Below are 20,767 nucleotides of genomic sequence, written 5' to 3' on the forward strand. Positions count from 1 at the left end.
ACGTCATGTCAGACACAAATAGGAACCTTTTCATAATGTTCCCTAATGGACTTTAAAATAAATTATTATAGCATTATACTGCGTCCAAACCGGGATCTGTACTGAACGTCCTCTTACCGTCCCGAGGTTAACGTCATGTTTTAAAGTTCCTAAGATTTTCTCAGAATGTCAGTGGGATAACGTCTCGCTCAAACCCTTAAAGCAATGTTTCCCAAACGTGGTCCTATGGACCCCAAGGGGTGCACGTTTTGGTTTTTGCCCTAGCACTACACAGTTGATTCAAATAATGAACTAATTCATCATCAAGCTTTGATTATTTGAATCTGCTATGGAGTGTTAGGGCAAAAAACTAAACGTGCAAAGGACCAACTTTGGGAAACACTACCTAAAAGGGACCTAATGAGAACATTTCCAAATGTCCTTAGGACATCCCCTGTTTGCTGGGTTAATACGTAAGCTGAACAAAAATATAAACGCAACATGCAATAATTTCAAAGATTTTACTGCGTTACAGTTCAGATAAGGACATCAGTCAATTGAAATCAATTCATTAGGCCCTAATCTATGGATTTCACATGACTGGGCAGGGGAGTAGCCATGGGTGTGCCTGGGAGGGCATAGGCCATCCCACTAGAGAGCCGGGTCCAAAACATGAGACATCTGTGGCATTGCATTGTGTGACAAAATTTCACATTTTTGAGTGGCCTTTTCTTGTCCCCAGCATAAGGTGCACCTGTGTAATGAGCATGTTGTATAATCAGCTTCTTGCCACATCTGTCAGATGGATGGGTTATCTTGGCAAGGGAGAAATGCTTACTAACAGGGATGTAAACACATTTGTCCAACATTTTTAGAGAAATAAGCTTTTTGTGCGTATACGTAGACATTTTATGGGATCTTTCATTTCAGCTAATGAAACATGGGACCAACACTTTCCATGTTGCGTTTATATTTTTGTTTTGTGTACTTAGTTCAGTGTAATAATGAATGGGGGTGAGGATGGTGAAAATTAGTAAAACATTTGCTAATTTGTGAAATATTGTCATACCTTTTATTCACTTGCTGATCTCCATTGGCTACCTGTCCCTCAAAGAAATTAGTTTTAAATTCTCCTTGTTTACTAGGCTCTAAATGTCATCGGACCAGCCTACCTGTCAGACCTACTCTCCCCTATGAACCTCCATGCACCCTAAGTTCCAGCAATGCCAAACTGCTCCATGCCCCGAGGACCTGGCTCCCAACAGCAGTTGGGAACAAGACTAAGGGCTGGAAAACAGGACCCAGATTAAGACTCGTCCTAGAATAAAATATATTCTCAATGGAGAATCTCCATTGACAGTGTGGTTTAGTTCAGGAGTAGACTCTGGGTCCGGGAAACCAACCCTTTGTCAGAGACTTGGATTGGTTTCACGGAACTATTTATTTATTGTACATGGTGCACAATACATGGAAAACAAACTCCTGCTAAAATGTTAGAGAGTGTAGTCTGCCCAGTCCATTGGTGATGGGGTGGTAGGTAGCCTAGCGGGTCAAGAGCATCGTTTGAATCCCTGAGCCAACTAGGTAAGAATTCTGTCGATGTTCCCTTGAGCACTTAATCCTGAATGCTAAATGACTAAAGTGTGACAATTATGCCACATACTTCTACAGTGTAGAGTACCAGGCTACATTGTTTTAACAAAAGCCACAGCCCTTGCAAAGCAAGGGAAACAACTACTTCTTGGTCTCAGAGAGGGTAACGTCTCCGATTGAACGCAAGTGTGAAACGCAAACTAGCAAGCCATTTCACATCGGCTAGACATGCCCCGTTTAATCTACTATTCTTTATGAATTACTGTATTTCTAGACAATTTAAGAAAGGTTTTGAACATTTACATTTAAGTCATTTAGCAGACGCTCCTATCCAGAGTGAGCAATTAGGATTAAGGGCCTTGCTGAAGGGCACATCAACAGATTTTTCACCTAATTGGCTTGGGGATTTAAACCAGCAACCTTTCCGTTACTGGCCCAAAGCTCTAAATCTCTAGGCTACCGGCCCCATGGAGGGCCTGTGTTACAAAATGGTATCTGTTTTTTTCTATATGTTTCCTTGACCAAGAATATCAAATTTCCCCCAGGTATTGGGTACTATCACTCCAAGGCAGGCGCTTTTTTTTTCACCCCACAAGTATAAGAATCAAGTGAGGAGCTGAGTTTCAGGAGTTCATCATGGATTCGAAATGGTCAGTCTAAACAGTACATCAATTTTATCAATATATTTAGCATTTTAATGCAATAAATAATGAGTGCAGGATAGAAAGTATAATATTGTTTGATTTAGGCTATGAATTACGTTATCCGGAGAACAACTATGAGAAAATGTATCACTGTAACATGAACAGGTCAAGGTTATCAATTTAGGTTGTCTGGTCTTTGTGATTTCATTGTTTTAACTTATATTGAAGTTATAGTACTATAGAGGATTTGCTCCTCTTCTTCAAAACATTGACAGCACATCTTTAACATCTACCAGGACCATGGAAAACTCTACTCACTACGAGGTCTTCAGGCTTGCTGCATATGGTGATATTGGACAATTGAAATATTTATATTTTGCTGTAGTGACTGTAATATATTTTGTCATCATTCTTGCCAATGCTTTGCTTATTGGAGTTATCTGCATTGAAAGAAGCCTTCATGAACCCATGTATCTGTTTCTATGTGCTTTGTTTGTTAATCAGTTGTATGGGAGCACTGGTTTGTTTCCTGCTCTCATGTTTTACTTACTCTCTGACACACATGATATTTCCCTTTTTTATTGTTATCTCCAGATTTATGTGTTGTACACATATGGTTTAACAGAATATAGTAATTTAGCAGTTATGTCCTATGACAGGTACATGTCTATTTGTTATCCTCTACAGTATAACAATATTATGACACCTAAAACCATTTGTGGCTTAATTCTACTGCCCCAAGTGTATTCTTTTTTCATCAACGCCATCATTATCTCCCTGAGTTTGCGACTGCAATTTTGTGGTAACGTTCTAGACAGAGTGTATTGTGACAACTACTCAGTCGTCAAGCTTGCCTGCTCAAATACTATGCTGAATAACATATGGGGTCTTGTTGTCACTGCGCTCTCTTTTTCTTGTACTATACTTCCTACCATATACTCATATGTAAGAATTCTACGAATATGTTTAAAGTCTTCTAAAGAGACGAAACAGAAAGCATTTAACACCTGTACACCACATATAGCCTCTTTGCTGAACTTCTCCTTTGGCTGTTTATTTTTGATTCTACAAGGCAGATATGAAACTGCACATCTTCCACCTATACTTCGCACTATTTTATTAGTTTATTTTCCAATATGTCCACCACTTTTCAATCCTATTATGTATGGCATTAGGATGGTTAATATCAGGCAGGCTTGTAAAAAGGTACTAGGCCGTTACCCTAAAACATAACCTGGTTGTAATTTTTTTGTAACATTCAATTATGTGTTTTATTACTTATAATTGCTATTTTTGACGGTACAGATACATGTAATTTTGGAATAATTTCTCTGTAGCCCAAATATTATTGTAAAGTTTATAATGTATTGTAACTGAATGTTTTGTGTCATATTAGCTAATTAACTGCATAACTACAGAGCATCAAGGGGAGTGGCCCTCCCTACCTTCAAGCTGTGCTCAAATAGATGCTAAGTGGGATCCTTGGGATGACCCTACACCCCAACCCGTTCTGCCTCTTCTGTTCTCTTGGCCCTGGTCTCTTGGCTCTGGTCTCTTGGCCCACCGTACAAAAATATTTCTGCAATATATATGTAACGTTTGCTTACGTTATTCTAGCAGTAATGAGTTTATGACAGGTATGTCTCCATTTTTTAGCCATTTCAATATCATAGCATTATGACTCCTTCTAAAATGAATATGTTGTTAGCCTTGGTATACTTTATTCCCATAACTCTTTTCAAATGTTTATCACTTCAAGGCTCCCTTTGTGCAAGTACAACAGCTTTTTTGTGATGAATAAGCAGTTAAACTCTCTCGTGTTGAAAGTGCGCTGAGTAACCTGTATGATATATGTATCATATCAAGTCTAGTGGTTTTACCTTTGGTGTTAGTTGTGCTCTCATATGTAAAGATATTGTTTGCTCGAAAGCCTCAAAGGAGTCACAAACGAAGGCTTTTAATGTGTGTGCTCCCCACTTGATCATATTCATCAACTTCTCTGCAAGCCATCCTTTTTTCTGTTGTTTACAACAGGCAGAGGTTAATCTATTAATATCAGTACAGCTCATTCTTTTCCCACCACTGGTACACCCCATCTTATATGGTATTAGGACCAAGAAGATCAGGACATGTATTATAAAAATTATAAGAAGAATCTTTACGAACTCTCTTGATTTTTCTCATCAAAAATCTGAACCTAAACTGGTACCAATTATGAGTTTAGATATTACAGCAGCAGGGCAGGGTTGCCGGTTTGAATCCCAGGTCTGACAGGATCATCTGCCAGAACTGAATGCTTATACATTTGTTTTGATCATCAACCTAATCTCTTGTTTCTCCTTGGTATTGCATTCTATTTCTGTGAATTCTTCTGCATTTCCTTTAAATGTATTTTACTGTAGTAAAGTCAAATCAGGGATGCTGCTAGAAGAACAACACATGTACGTGTGTTTCAGGGGGGTTGGGGACAGAGTAAAAGGATATAAGGATACAATAAGTTCTGTTTCCACAAATGAGCAATAAAGTATTCTTCTAGACATGACGGATCTAGCAGATATTCTGAAGAAATGTGAATTAGCAAGTGAAAAACACAAATAATTTCCTGTAAAATAAAAAGGATGAATCCATTTTCTTGATCAAACAGTTGCATTTTTTCTTGACAATGAAAATAATTCCAATGCATTTTTGAAATAGCTTCATGCACAATGAGGAAGATCAGTCCAATTACCCACTCAGCTACATTTAATCTAAAGACACCTCAGTCTGTCCCAATAGAGTACCACATAATACCCATGAAACCTAGCAGTCAAATAGGGAAATGGTTCCATAGGGGATTTTTTGAAACAATTGGAACCATTTCTCTGTTTGATGGCTAGGTTTTATGGGTATTATGACTCATCCACTGTGAGCCTCTATAAGATCACTGGAAGCTCCATTGAGGCCATCTCCATTTTGAAGTAATCCATTTTCTTCTACTACTTCTATGAGTTTTCAAACATACTGGAAGGGTGCATACTGCCACCTGGAGAGTGTTGTTTGAACAGGCATGAAGCCAATGTTGACGATTTACTGACACCTGCAGTTATGGAATGTTTGCTCACAAGTATAATTCATTGGCTGATCCCTCATTGTGACCTTCATGGAATTATGTGATCCTTCCTTAACCCATATGAAGTCCCACCCAGTTACTACTCTAGTGACTTTTGGCCACGCGAGTCCTCTATCTATGTCTACACTTGCAAACTTTTTAGACAGGCCACTGAGCTAAAGGAATGACCCATCTGGCGTTTGCCCTAATTACTGGGCCGGTCTGATAAAGCTTAATTCTTAAAAATACAGTTCCAGTCAAAAGTTTGGACACACCTACTCATTCCAGGGTTTTTCTTTATTTTTACTATTTTCTACATTGTAGAATAATTGTGAAGACATCAAAACTATGAAATAATACATATGGAATCATGTAGTATCCAAAAAAGTGTTAAACAAATCAGAATATATTTTATGTTTGAGATTCTTCAAAGTAGCCACCCTTTGCGTTGATGACAGCTTTGCACACACTTGGCATTCTCTCAACCAGATTCATGAGGTAGTCACCTGGAATGCATTTCAATTAACAGGTGTGCCTTGTTAAAAGTTAATTTGTGAAATTTCTTTCCATCTTAATGTGTTGTGTTGTGACAAGGTAGGGGTGGTATACAGAAGATTGCTCTATTTGGTAAAAGACCATGTCCATATTATGGAAAGATCAGCTGAAATAAGCGAAGAGAAGTGGCAGTCCATCATTGGTTTAAGATATGAAGGTCAGTCAATCCGAAACATTTCAAGAACGTGCTGTGGCAAAAACCATCAAGCTCTATAATGAAACTGGCTCTCATGAGGACCGCCACTGGAAAGGAAGACCAAGTGTTACCGCTACTGCAGAAGATAAGTTCATTGCATAGATAATAAACAGAGAGTAGCAGCAGCGTAAAAGAGGGGTCTGGGTAGCCCTATGATAAGCTGTTCAGGAGTATTATGGCTTGGGGGTAGAAGCAGTGAAGAAGTCTTTTGGACCTAGACTTGGCGCTTCGGTGCCACTTGCTGTGCGGTAGCAGAGAGAACAGTCTATGACTAGGGTGGCTGGAGTCTTTGACAATTTTTCGGGCCTTCCTCTGACACCGCCTGGTATAGAGGTCCTGGATGGCAGGAAGCTTGGCCCAAGTGATGTACTGGGCCGTACGCACTACCCTTTGTAGTGCCTTGCGGTCGGAGGCCGAGCAGTTGCCATACCAGGCAGTGATGCAACCAGTCAGGATGCTCTCGATGGTGCAGCTGTAGAACCTTTTGAGGATCTGAGGACACATGCCAAATCTTTTCAGTCTTCTGAGGGGGAATAGGTTTTGTCGTGCCCTCTTCACGAGTGTCTTCGTGTGCTAGGACCATGTTACTTGTTGGTGATTTGGACACCGAGGTACTTGAAGCTCTCAACTGGGGGCATGCTCGGTACTCCTTTTCTTGTAGTCCACAATCATCTCCTTTGTCTTGATCACGTTGAGTGAGAGGTTATTGTCCTGGCACCACACGGCCAGGTCTCTGATCTGCTCCCTATAGGCTGCCTCATCGTTGTCGGTGATCAGGCCTACTACCGTCATCGGCAGACTTGATGACGGTGTTGGAGTCGTGCCTGACCGTGCAGTCATGAGTGAACAGGGAGTACAGGAACGGACTGAGCAAGCACCCCTGAGGGTCCCCCGTGTTGAGGATCAGAGTGGCGGATGTGTTATTACCTACCCTTACCACCTGGGGGCGGCCCGTCAAGAAGATACAGTTGCAGAGGGAGGTGTTTAGTCCCAGGGTCCTTAGCTTAGTGATGAGCTTTGAGGGCACTATGGTGTAGAACGTTGAGCTGTAGTCAATGAACAGCATTCTCACATAGGTGTTCCTTTTGTCCAGATGGGAAAGAGCAGTGTGGAGTGCAATAGAGATTACATCATCTGTGTATCTGTTGGTTGGTATAAAAACTGGAGTGGGTCTAGGGTTTCTGGGATAATGGTGTTGATGGTGTTGATGTGAGCCATGACCAGCCTTTCAAAGCATTTCATGGCTACAGACGTGTGTGCTACGGGTTGGTAGTCATTTAGGCAGGTTAGCTTCGTGTTCTTAGGCACAGGGTTTATGGTGGTCTGCTTGAGACATGTTGGTATTACAGACTCAGACAGGGAGAGGTTGAAAATGTCAGTGAAGACACTTGCCAGTTGGTCAGAGCATGCTCAGAGTACACGTCCTGGTAATTCGTCTGGCCCTACGGCCCTGTGAATGTGGACCTGTTTAAAGGTCTTAATCACACCGGCTGTGGAGAGCATGATCACACAGTCGTCCGGAACAGCTGTTGCTCTCGTGCATGTTTCAGTGTTACTTGCCTCAAAGCGAGCATAAAAGTAATTTAGCTGGTCTGGTAGGCTCGTGTCACTGGGCAGCTCTCGGCTGTGCTTCCCTTTGTAGTCTGTAATAGTTTGCAAGCCCTGCCACATCCGACGAACGTCTGAGCCAGCGTAGTACGATTCCTGTATTGACGCTTTGCCTGTTTGATGGTTCGGAGGGCCATCGGAAGAATCCTGGAACATATAGTCTCTGCTAGTGTCACGCCCTGGCCTTAGTATTCTTTGTTTTCTTTATGTTTTTTAGTTAGGTCAGGGTGTGACATGGGGAATGTATGTGTTTTTGTAGTGTCTAGTGTAGTTGTCTAGTTATGTCTATGGCTGCCTAGATTGGTTCTCAATTAGAGGCAGCTGTGGTTCATTGTCTCTGATTGAGAGCCATATTTAAGGCAGTCATAGGCATTGGGGTTTTGTGGGTAATTGTCTGTGTCTATGTTGCATGTTTGCACTTAGTCTTTGATAGCTTCACGTTCGTCTGTTTGTTGTTTTGTTTCGTTGTCCTTCTTCTAATAAAGAGAAGATGTATTTTCCACACGCTGCGCCTTGGTCCTCTCTCTCTCCCATTGACGTTCGTGACAGAATTACCCACCAGAATCGGACCAAGCGGCGTGTCAAGCGGCAACAGGACCCACCTACACAGGATTTCTGGACATGGGAGGACGAATTGGATGGTAAGGGACCTTGGGCTCAACCAGGAGAATATCACCGCCCCAAAGCTGAGCTGGAGGCAGCGAAGGCAGAGAGGCGGCGATATGAGGAGGCAGCACGGAAGCAAGGCTGGAAGCCCGCGAGTACAACCCAAAATTTTCTTGGGGGGTGGCTAAAAGGGAGTGTGGCGAAGTCAGGTAGGAGACCTGCGCATACTCCCTGTACTTACCGTGGAGAGCGAGAGTACGGGCAGACACCGTGTTACGCAGTAGAGCGCATGGTGTCTCCTGTACGCGTGCATAGCCCGGTTCGGTATATTCCAGCTCCACGTATCGGCCGGGCTAGATTGAGCATTGAGCCGGATGTCATGAAGCCGGCCCAACGCATCTGGCCACCAGTGCGTCTCCTCGGGCCGGCTTACATGGCACCAGCCTTACGCATGGTGTCCCCGGTTCGCCTACATAGCCCGGTGCGGGTTATTCCACCTCCCCGCACTGGTCGGGCGACGGGGAGCATACAACCAGGTAAGGTTGGGCAGGCTCAGTGCTCAAGGGAGCCCTGTTCCTCCTCCACGCACTCTCCCTGTGGTGCGTGTCTCCAGTCCAGTGCCTCCAGTTCCGGCACCACGCATCAAGCCTCCTGTGTGTCTCCAGAGTCCTGTACGCACTGTTCCTTCTCCCCGTACTCGCCCTGATGTGCGTGCCCTCAGCCCGGTACCACCAGTGCCGGTACCACGCACCAGGCCTATAGTACGCCTTGAGAGTCCAGTGTGCCCTGTTGCTGTTCCCCGCACTAGCCTGAAGGTGCGTGTCCTTAGCCCGGTACCTCCAGTTCCGGCACCACGCACCAGGCCTATAGTGCGTCTCAGCCGGCCAGAGTCTGCCGTCTGCCCAGCGGCGCCTGAACTGCCCGTCTGCCCAGCGGCGCCTGAACTGCCCGTCTGCCCAACGCCGTCTGAACTGTCCGTCTGCCAAGCGCCGCATGAACTGCCCGTCTGGACTGAGCCTTCAAAGCCGCCCGTCTGCCATGAGCCTTCAGAGCCGTCCGCCAGACAGGAGCCGCTAGAGCCTTCCGCCAGACAGGAGCAGCCAGAGCCTTCCGCCAGACAGGAGCAGCCAAAGCCTTCCGCCAGACAGGAGCAGCCAGAGCCTTCCGCCAGACAGGAGCCGCTAGAGCCTTCCGCCAGACAGGAGCCGCTAGAGCCTTCCGCCAGACAGGAGCAGCCAGAGCCTTCCGCCAGACAGGAGCAGCCAAAGCCTTCCGCCAGACAGGAGCAGCCAGAGCCTTCCGCCAGACAGGAGCAGCCAGAGCCTTCCGCCAGACAGGAGCAGCCCGAGCCTTCCGCCAGACAGGAGCAGCCCGAGCCTTCCGCCAGACAGGATCAGCCCAAGCCTTCCGCCAGACCGGATCAGCCCGAGCCTTCCGCCAGCCATGACCAGCCAGAGCCTTCCGCCAGCCATGACCAGCCAGAGCCGGCCGTCAGCCAGCCATGACCAGCCAGAGCCGGCCGTCAGCCAGCCATGACCAGCCAGAGCCGACCGTCAGCCAGCCATGACCAGCCAGAGCCGGCCGTCAGCCAGCCATGACCAGCCAGAGCCGGCAGCCAGCCATGACCAGCCAGAGCCGTCAGCCAGCCATGACCAGCCAGAGCCGTCAGCCAGCCATGACCAGCCAGAGCCGTCAGCCAGCCATGACCAGCCAGAGCCGTCAGCCAGCCATGACCAGCCAGAGCCGTCAGCCAGCCATGACCAGCCAGAGCCGTCAGCCAGCCATGACCAGCCAGAGCCGTCAGCCAGCCATGACCAGCCAGAGCCGTCAGCCAGCCATGACCAGCCAGTGCCGTCCCTCAGTCCGGAGCTGCCGTCCCTCAGTCCGGAGCTGCCGTCCCTCAGTCCGGAGCTGCCGTCCCTCAGTCCGGAGCTGCCGTCCCTCAGTCCGGAGCTGCCGCCCCTCAGTCCGGAGCTGCCCCTCATTCCGGTGTTGCCCCTCAGTCCGGTGCTGCCCCCTAATCCAGTGGGGTTAATTTGGAGGGTGGCCATTTGGAGGAGGCTACCAAAGCGGGTATTGACAATGGTGGAGTGGGGGCCACGTCCCGCACCCGAGCCGCCGCCATGATGGGGCCCACCCCGGACCCTCCCCTTTCTATGTCAGTTTGTGCGGTCGGAGTCCGCACCTTTGGGGGGGGGGGGGGGTACTGTCACGCCCTGGCCTTAGTATTCTTTGTTTTCTTTATGTTTTTTAGTTAGGTCAGGGTGTGACATGGGGAATGTATGTGTTTTTGTAGTGTCTAGTGTAGTTGTCTAGTTATGTCTATGGCTGCCTAGATTGGTTCTCAATTAGAGGCAGCTGTGGTTCATTGTCTCTGATTGAGAGCCATATTTAAGGCAGTCATAGGCATTGGGGTTTTGTGGGTAATTGTCTGTGTCTATGTTGCATGTTTGCACTTAGTCTTTGATAGCTTCACGTTCGTCTGTTTGTTGTTTTGTTTCGTTGTCCTTCTTCTAATAAAGAGAAGATGTATTTTCCACACGCTGCGCCTTGGTCCTCTCTCTCCCATTGACGTTCGTGACAGCTAGCAAAATAGTCCTGTAGCTTAGCATCTGCTTCATCTGACCATTGTTTTTCAATTTTAGCTTGTAAGCAGGAATCAGGAGGATATAATTATGGTCAGATTTTCCAAATGGAGGGCAAGAGAGAGCTTTATATACGTCTCTGTGTGTGGAGTAAAGGTGGTCTAGAGTTTTTTCCCCTGTGTTTGCACACTTGACATGCTGGTAGAGATTTGGTAAAACGGATTTAAGTTTCCCTGCATTAAAGTCCCCGGCCACTAGAAGTGGCAGCATCGGTCTGTGGTGGTATGTAGACAGCTACGAAAAATACAAATGAAAACTCTCTAGGTAGATAGTGTGGTCTACAGCTTATCATGAGATATTCTACCTCAGGCAAACAAAATATTGATACTTCCTTAGATATTGTGCACCAGCTGTTTACAAATATACATAGACCGCCATCCCTTGTCTTACTAGAGGCTGCTGTTCTATCCTGCCGATACAGTGTAAAACCCGCCAGCTGTATGTTTTTCATGTCATCATTCAGGCACGACTCGGTGAAACATAAGATATTACAGTTTTTAATGCACTGTTTGTAGTTTATCCTCTCTATCCGCCATGTTGGAGTCAACAGAAGTCAGAAATAGCATTATAAATATTAAATTCCCTTTCATGATCTTCATCAGAATGCACTCCCAGGAATCCCAGTTCCACAATAAATGTTTGATTTGTTCGATAAAGTTCATAATTTATATCCAAATAGCTCCTTTTTGTTAGCGCATTTAGCCCAGTGTTCCAAATTCATGAGGCGCGAGCATTAGATCCAGACAAAGTTCAAAAGTTCCGTTACAGTCCGTAGAAACTTGTCAAATGAAGTATAGAATCAATCTTTAGGATGTTTTTAACATAAATCTTCAATAATGTTCCAACCGGAGAATTCCTTTGTCTGTAAAAATGCAATGGAACGCAAGCTAACTATCACATGAACGCGCATTTTCAGCTCGTTGCACTCTGGGAGAGACCTTACTCAATCCCCTCTCATTCACCCCCACTTCACAGTAGAAGCATCAAACAAGGTTCTAAAGACTGTTGACATCTAGTGGAAGCCTTAGGAAGTGCAATATGACCCCATTTCCACTGTATCTTGGATAAGCAAAGAGTTGAAAAACTACAAACCTCAGATTTCCCACTTCCTGGTTGGATATTTTCTCAGGTTTTTGCCTGCCATATGAGTTATGTTAGACTCACAGACATCATTCAAACAGTTTTAGAAACTTCAGAGTGTTTTCTATCCATATTTACTAATAATATGCATATCCTAGCATCTGGGCCTGAGTAGCAGGCAGTTTACTCTGGGCACGCTTTTCATCCGGACGTGAAAATACTGCCCCCTACCCCAAAGAAGTTAATCTTGCTCTGTTACGTCCGTTGTTGGAATGAGAGCAAGGTGCAGCGTGGTAGGCGAACATCTTACTTTTATTTAAAATGAACACCAAAAACCAACTAAATACAAAACAAACGTAAAGTTCTGCAAGGCTATACAGCAACTAACAAAATCAAGATCCCACAAACGAAGGTGGAAAACAGGCTGCCTAAGTATGATCCCCAATCAGAGACAACGATAGACAGCTGCCTCTGATTGGGAACCATACTCGGCCAACAAAGAAATAGAACACATAGATTGCCCACCCTAGTCACACCCTGACCTAACCAAAATAGAGAATAAAAAGGATCTCTAAGATCAGGGCGTGACATGCTCATAGGTCATCGATTATATTATCCAATGATTGCACATTGTCCAATAGGATGAATGGTAGTAGGGGTTTACTCGCTCGCCTACAAATTCTCAGAAGGCAACCTGACCTCCACCCCCTTTTTCTCAGAAAGCAAAAGATGGTGATTTGGGCCTGTTCCCGGGAAAGCAGTATATCCTTCACGTCGGACTCGTTAAAGGAAAAAGTTTCTTCCAACTCGTGGTGAGTAATCGCTGTTCTGATGTCCAGAAGTTATTTTTGGTCGTTAGAGGCAATAGCAGGAACAGTATGTACAAAATACGTTTAAAAAAAAGTTCAAAACAACGCTAAAAAAATGAACAAAATATCACAGTTGGTTAGGAGCACTCTGTCAGCCATCCTCTCCCCTGATCTTCTTCTTATTGGTGTCCTTTAGTAGTGGTTTCTTTGCAGCAACTCAACCATGAAGGCCTGATTCTCGCAGTCTCCTCTGAACAGTTGATGTTGAAATGTGTCTGTTACTTGAACTCTGTGATGCATTTATTTGGGCTGCAATTTCTGAGGCTGGTAACTCTACCTACATGTACATTTTACCTCAATTACCTCGACTAACCGGTGCCCCCGCACATTGACTCTATACCAGTACCCCCTGTATATATTCTCCCAAATGCAACGCCAACCAGCTAACCATTTCACATTGGCTAGACATGCCCTGTTTAATCTACTATTCTCTATGAATTGTTGTATTTCTATAGAATTTAAGAAAGGTTTTGAACCCCTTGGAGGGTCTGTATTACAAAATTGTATCTGTTTTTCTCAATATGGTTTCCTTGACTCTGAAAATATCAAATTTTCCCCAGGTATTGGCGCTTATTTGCATATCACACCATGACACTTTTTTTCCCTCACAAGTATAATAGTCAAGTGAGGGGCTGAGTTTAAGCAATTCACTATGGATTAGAAATGGTCGGTATAAATGTAGGATTTAGAAGACTTTAGATGTAATCCATTTATTTAGCACTTTAATGTAATAAATAATATGAGTGCAGGACACAAAGTATAATATTGTTTGATTTAGGCTATGAATTATGTTATCAGGAGAATGAAAAACCATCTATATTGGTGAGTATAGATGTGGGAAAATCTATCACTGTAAGAAGAACAGGTCAATGAATGATCCATTTAGGTTGTCTGGTCTTTGTGATTTCATTGTTTCAATTTATATTTAAGCTAGGTCAATGAATGATTCATGCCCCTACCTTTTCTTAAGGTATCTTTGACCAACAGATGCATATCTGTACTCCCAGTCATGTGAAATCCATAGATGAGGGTCAAATGAATATACAGTATTTAAATAGACTGAACTTCAATTGACTGAACTGTAACCTTACATGAACTGTAACTCAGTAAAATCTTTCAAATTGTTGCATGTTGCGTTTATATTTTTGTTCAGTTTATGTCTATCTAAAAATGTGTCCCAGACATGCTTATAAAGCTGGTTCATTGCTGGTTCTGATGTTTAATCATTGTTTGAAATGTACTATCCAACTGAGGGATCTGACAGACACGGGGAAATATTTTTAAATCATGAGAACCGCTATTTTTGCAAGCATAAGGACCTCATTCAACAAATGTAAATAGTTTTTCTATGCTGATGATTCTGCTCCACTCGTGTCCCATAAGAACAAAGACTCAGTGGAAGAGATCCTTAGTGCAGAGTTATCCAATATCAGTAAATGGCTTTCAGATAACCAACGTTATTCTACAATGTAGAAAATAGTGAAAATAATGAAAAACCCATGAATGAGTAGGTGTGTCCAAACTTTTGACTGGTAGTGTATGTAATGTGTGTCTATGTAATATATCTGTATCTATATAATGTTTTTGCGCCATGCAATAAAGTGACCATAATGGAAATAAGGCTGTCTCAAACTTAGTATTTGCTCCTGAACTTACAAGAGGTGTGAAGACCTTTGCAATCAAGACTTCTTTGTTTTCTGTTTTTTATTAATTTCAGAAAATGTATAGTTTTTTTCACTTTGAAAATGTGGATTAGGTTGTGTAGATAAGTGTGCGAAAATCTCAACTGAAACCTTTTTTTTTTCGTTTGAAATTTAAGGCAGCAAAATGTGAAAACTGTTTAAGGGTGCTCTCTCCCCATCCCAGTCTGCTCTCCCCCACATGCTTCAAGATGGCCACCATTGTCCCTGTTCCTAAATATGTAAAGGTAACTGAACTAAATGACTATCGCCCCGTATCACTCACTTCTGTCATCATGAAGTGCTTTGAGAGACTAGTCAACGATCATATCACCTCCACCTTACCTGTCACCCTAGACCGACTTACCGCCCCTGCATACTGCCCTATTCCATCTGGACAAGAGGAATACCTACATATGTAAGAACGCTGTTCATTGACTATAGCTCAGCATTCAACACCATAGTAACCTCCAAGCTAATCATTAAGCTTGAGGCCCTGGGTCTGAACCCTGCCTTGTGCAATTGGGTCCTCGACTTCCTGACGGGCCACCCCCAGGTGGTGAAGATAGGAAACAACACCTCCACTTCACTGATCCTCAACACTGGGGCCCCACAAGGGTGCGTGCTCAGTCCCCTCCTGTACTCCCTGTTCACCCATGACTGCGTGGACATGCATGCCTCCAACTCAATCATCAAGTTTGTAGACGACACAACAGTAGTAGGCTTCATTACCAACAACGATGAGACAGCCTACAGCGAGGAGGTGAGGCCTCTGGGAGTGTGGTGTCAGAAAAATAACCTCTCACTCAACATCAACATAACAAAGGAGATGGTCGTGGACTTCAGGAAACAGCAGAGGGAGCACCCCCCGATCCACATCGACGGGACACCAGTGGAGAAGGTGGAACGTTTTAAGTTCCTCTGCGTACACATCACCGACAAACTGAAATGGTCCACCCACACAGACAGTTTGGCGAAGAAGGCGCAACCTCAGGAGGCTGAAGAAATTTGGCCTGTATTTGGCCTATAGATGCACAATTAAGAGCATCCTGTCGGGCTGCATCACCGCCTGGTTCGGCAACTGCACCGCCCACAACCGCAGGGCTCTCCAGAGGGTGGTGTGGTCTGCACAACGTATATCCGGGTGCAAACTACCTGCCCTCCAGGACACCTACAGCACCCAATGTCACATTGCATTGTGACAGATTCTATCTCAAGGACATCAGACTATTAAATAGTCGTCACTAGCACAGAGAGGCTGCAGCCTACATACACAGACTTGAAATCATTGGCCACTTCAATAAACGGAACACTAGTCACTTTAATAATGTCACTATAATAATGTTTACATATCTTAAATTACTCCTCTCAGATGTATATACTGTATTCTGTACTATCTACTGTATCTCAGTCTATGCCGCTCTGATATTGCTCATCCATATATTTATATATTCTTAATTCCAGTGTATTAGGTATTTGTTGTGAAATTGTTAGATGTTACTTGTTAGATATTGCTGCACTGTCGGAACTAGAAGCACAAGCATTTCACAACACCCGCATAACATCTGCTAAACACGTGTATGTGACAAATCAAATTTGATTTTATAAACATTCACCATTGGCACTATATGTTGAGTTTTTGATGAGCAAGTAGCAACTCATTTTCTATTCACTCAGTCTATTTATTAACAAACCCAAACATCTGCCAGCAGAAAATAATTGTTCACCCTAATATTGAAAAATGTAGAAAACCAGAAACGTTTTATTATAGAGGCTAGGGGGTCACCTTATATAATTGGTTAATTATAAAAGATCAGTGTCACGTTTGTCATAATGAGTAGACCAAGGCGCAGCGTGCTTAGAGTTCCACATATTTTAATAAATTAACACTCACCAAACAAAACAATAAAGCACAAGAACAAACAAAAATCTACTGGTGTGCACACAGGCAACTATCTGTAGACAAGATCCCACAACACACAATGGGGAAAATGGCTACCTAAATATGATCCCCAATCAGAGACAACGATAAACAGCTGCCTCTGATTGGGAACCATATCAGGCCACAATAGAAATACAATTCACCTAGATGACCCACCCTAGACACTATCACGCCCCAACCAACATAGAGAATAAACAGCTCTCCATGGTCAGTGCGTGACAATCAGATACCTAAAATGACAACACTCTCAGTAAAAATAAATGATAAAAGCTACGATTTCTTAAATAATTATGCCAAAAATACAATGTATTTGTACAGTCAAAATAAGCAAAATAAGCAGCAACACACATAATTAATTATTACCAAAGAAAATAACAACCAGGTTATGTTTTAGGTCAAAGCCTCAAATATCTGGTGTGACCACCATTTGCATCATGCAGTGCGACACATCTCCTTCGTATAGAGTTGATCAGGCTGTGGAATGTTGTCCCACTCATCTTCAATGGCTGTGTGAAGTTGCTTGTTTTGATTTCAACTCAGGATTTTGCCTGCCAATATGAGTTCTGTTAATCTCACAGACATAAATCAAACAGTTTTAGAAACTTTGGAGTGTTTTCTATCCAATACTAATACTATGACTGAGGAGCAGGCCGTTTGAAATGGGCACCTTTCATCCAAGCTACTCAATACTGCCCCTGCAGCCATAAAAAGTTAAAAGCTTAAATTCTTGTTCATCTAACTGCATTGTCCGATTTACAATAGGCTTTACAGCGAAGCATACCTTGCGATTGTTTGAGGACGGCGCCCCACAACATATTTTTCAACCGGCACAGGCTTCATAAAATCACAAATAGCAATTAAATATTCACTTACTTTTTGAAAATCTTCCTCTGATTTGCAATCCAAAGGGTCCCAGCTACAACATGTATGGTCGTTTTGTTAGATAAAATCCTTCTTTATATCCCAAAAAGTCTATTTGGCGCCATCGATTTGAGTAATCCACTCGTTCAACATGCAGAGAAAGCAATCCAAAAAGCTTCTGCTAAACTTTGTTAAAACAAGTCAAAATATGTTTCTATATAATCCTCAGGTACCCTAAAGTGTAATTAAACTATAATTTTTCATACGGAAAGAAGTATGTTCAATAGGAAAGCAAATTTAGCAGGTGCGCGTCCTCTTCCTTGCGCGCGCACAGACTGATTTCCAGCTCTGACTCCCAGTACTAAAACTCAAAATTCTTCCTTGTTTGGGAAGAAACAAGCCTGAAACCTTGAACAAAGACTGTTGACATCTAGTGGAAGCCATAGGAATTGGATATGACCTTCCATTGTAAGAGCATGTGCTATGGATTTTCTCCTACCATATCTATTGTGTTATAGTCCCAGACATTATTTTAACATTTCTACAAACTTCAAAGGGTTTTCTATCCAATGGTACCAATTATATGTATATCCTGGCTCCTGGGCCTGTGTAACAGGTAGTTTACTTTGGGCACATCAGTCAGGCGGAAATTCAGAAAAAAGGACCCTAGCCTGAAGAAGTTTTAACAGTGTCCAAAGAAGGGCCAGCTGTATACAGAATTCTGTCGTCTGTGTAGAGGTGGATCAGAGAATCGCCAGCAGCAAGAGAGACATCATTGATGTATACACAGAAAAGAGCTGGCCCGAGAATTTAACCCTGTGGCACCCCCATAGAGACTGCCAGAGGTCCGGACAACAGGCCCTCCGTTTTACACACTGAACTCTGTCTGAGAAGCAGTTAGTGAACCAGGCGAGACAGTCATTTGAGAAACCAAGGCTGTTGAGTCTGCCGATAAGAATGGCGTGATTGACAGAGTCGAAAGCCTTGGCCAGGTCGATGAATACGGCTCCACAGTATTGTCTTTTATCGATGGCGGTTATGATATTGTTTAGGACCTTGAGCGTGGCTGAGGTGCACCCATGACCAGCTCGGAACCCAGATTGCATAGTGGAGAAGGTACGGTGGAATTCGAAATGGTCGGTGATCTGTTTGTTAACTTGGCTTTCGAAGACCTTAGATAGGCAGGGTAGGATAGATATACAGTGGGGAGAACAAGTATTTGATACACTGCCGATTTTGCAGGTTTTCCTACTTACAAAGCATGTAGAGGTCTGTAATTTTTATCATAGGTAAACTTCAACTGCGAGAGACGGAATCTAAAACAAAAATCCAGAAAATCACATTGTATGATTTTTAAGTAATTAATTTGCATTTTATTGCATGACATAAGTATTTGATCACCTACCAACCAGTAAGAATTCCGGCTCTCACAGACCTGTTAGTTTTTCTTTAAGAAGCCCTCCTGTTCTCCACTCATTACCTGTATTAACTGCACCTGTTTGAACTCGTTACCTGTATAAAAGACACCTGTCCACACGCTCAATCAAACAGACTCCAACCTCTCCACAATGGCCAAGACCAGAGAGCTGTGTAAGGACATCAGGGATAAAATTGTAGACCTGCACAAGGCTGGGACGAGCTACAGGACAATAGGCAAGCAGCTTGGTGAGAAGGCAACAACTGTTGGCGCAATTATTAGAAAATGGAAGAAGTTCAAGATGACGGTCAATCACCCTCGGACTGGGGCTCCATGCAAGATATCACCTCGTGGGGCATCAATGATCATGAGGAAGGTGAGGGATCAGCCCAGAACTACACGGCAGGACCTGGTCAATGACCTGAAGAGAGCTGGGACCACAGTCTCAAAGAAAACCATTAGTAACACACTACGCCGTCATGGATTAAAATCCTGCAGCGCACGCAAGGTCCCCCTGCTCAAGCCAGCGCATGTCCAGGCCCGTCTGAAGTTTGCCAATGACCATCTGGATGATCCAGAGGAGGAATGGGAGAAGGTCATGTGGTCTGATGAGACAAAAATATAACTTTTGGGTCTAAACTCCACTCGCTGTGTTTGGAGGAAGAAGAAGGATGAGTACAACCCCAAGAACCCATCCCAACCGTGAAGCATGGAGGTGGAAACATCATTCTTTGGGGCTGCTTTTCTGCAAAGGGGACAGGACGACTGCACCGTATTGAGGGGAGGATGGATGGGGCCATGTATCGCGAGATCTTGGCCAACAACCTCCTTCCCTCAGTAAGAGCATTGAAGATGGGTCGTGGCTGGGTCTTCCAGCATGACAATGACCCGAAACACACAGCCAGGGCAACTAAGGAGTGGCTCTGTAAGAAGCATCTCAAGGTCCTGGAGTGTTCTAGCCAGTCTCCAGACCTGAACCCAATAGAAAATCTTTGGAGGGAGCTGAAATTCCGTATTGCCCAGCGACAGCCCCGGAACCTGAAGGATCTGGAGAAGGTCTGTATGGAGGAGTGGGCCAAAATCCCTGCTGCAGTGTGTGCAAACCTGGTCAAGAACTACAGGAAATGTATGATCTCTGTAATTGCAAACAAAGGTTTCTGTACCAAATATTAAGTTCTGCTTTTCTGATGTATCAAATACTTATGTCATGCAATAAAATGCAAAGGAATTACTTAAAAATCATACAATGTGATTTTCTGGATTTTTGTTTTAGATTCCGTCTCTCACAGTTGAAGTGTACCTATGATAAAAATTACAGACCTCTACATGCTTTGTAAGTAGGAAAACCTGCAAAATCGGCAGTGTATCAAATACTTGTTCTCCCCACTGTAGGTCTGTAGAAGTTTGGGTCTAGAGTGTCTCCCCCTTTGAAGAGGGGGATGACCGCGGCAGCTTTCCAATCTTTGGGGATCTCAGACGATATGAAAGAGAGGTTGAAGGGTTAACTTCTTTGGGATAGGGGGGCGCTGTTTTCACTTTGTAAAAAATCGTTCCCAAATTAAACTGCCTCGTACTCAATTCTTGCTCGTACAATATGCATATTATTATTACTATTGGATAGAAAACACTCTCAAGTTTCTAAAACCGTTTGAATTATAGCTGTGAGTAAAACAGAACTCATTTTGCAGCAAACTTCCTATTCATTTGCTTGAAATCTATGGATATACATGCACTTCATACGCCTTCCACTAGATGTCAAGAGGCAGTGAGAGGTGGAATGGGGTGTCTAGCTTGATCTGAGGTCGAACAAGAGCTCTTGGAATGACGTGACCACTATTTCCTTTGTTCAGCAAGGCGCGGGAAGGAACCCTGGTTTGCGTTCTGAAAAGCTTTCGTTATAGACGGCTAATATCTCCGGCTTTGATTTTATTTGATACATGTGATAATATCATCGTAAAGTATGTTTTTTCAATATAGTTTTATCAGATTATTGAAAGTTTATCGG

At 43.7% G+C, this 20,767-nt stretch overlaps 1 protein-coding gene and 1 pseudogene across 1 annotated transcript; both read left to right on the forward strand.

The window, feature by feature from the left end:
- The first annotated feature begins 2,516 nt into the window (after nucleotides 1-2,516).
- Nucleotides 2,517-3,508, forward strand: LOC139549779 (olfactory receptor 11A1-like). Its single transcript, XM_071360540.1, has one exon. It carries the CDS (start codon nucleotides 2,517-2,519, stop codon nucleotides 3,447-3,449), a length of 933 nt encoding a protein of 310 aa, XP_071216641.1. The 3' UTR covers nucleotides 3,450-3,508.
- Nucleotides 3,509-3,682: 174 nt separating this feature from the next.
- On the forward strand, nucleotides 3,683-4,487 carry LOC139548687 (olfactory receptor 52K1-like; annotated as a pseudogene).
- Nucleotides 4,488-20,767: the final 16,280 nt, after the last annotated feature.

The sequence above is a fragment of the Salvelinus alpinus genome, chromosome 22 (genome assembly GCF_045679555.1).
Source record: "Salvelinus alpinus chromosome 22, SLU_Salpinus.1, whole genome shotgun sequence".
NCBI lineage: Eukaryota > Metazoa > Chordata > Actinopteri > Salmoniformes > Salmonidae > Salvelinus > Salvelinus alpinus.

Bases quoted from the DNA above. Each gene is read 5' to 3' on its own strand.
- LOC139549779 (XM_071360540.1), top strand. From the start codon at position 2,517: ATGGAAAACTCTACTCACTACGAGGTCTTCAGGCTTGCTGCATATGGT.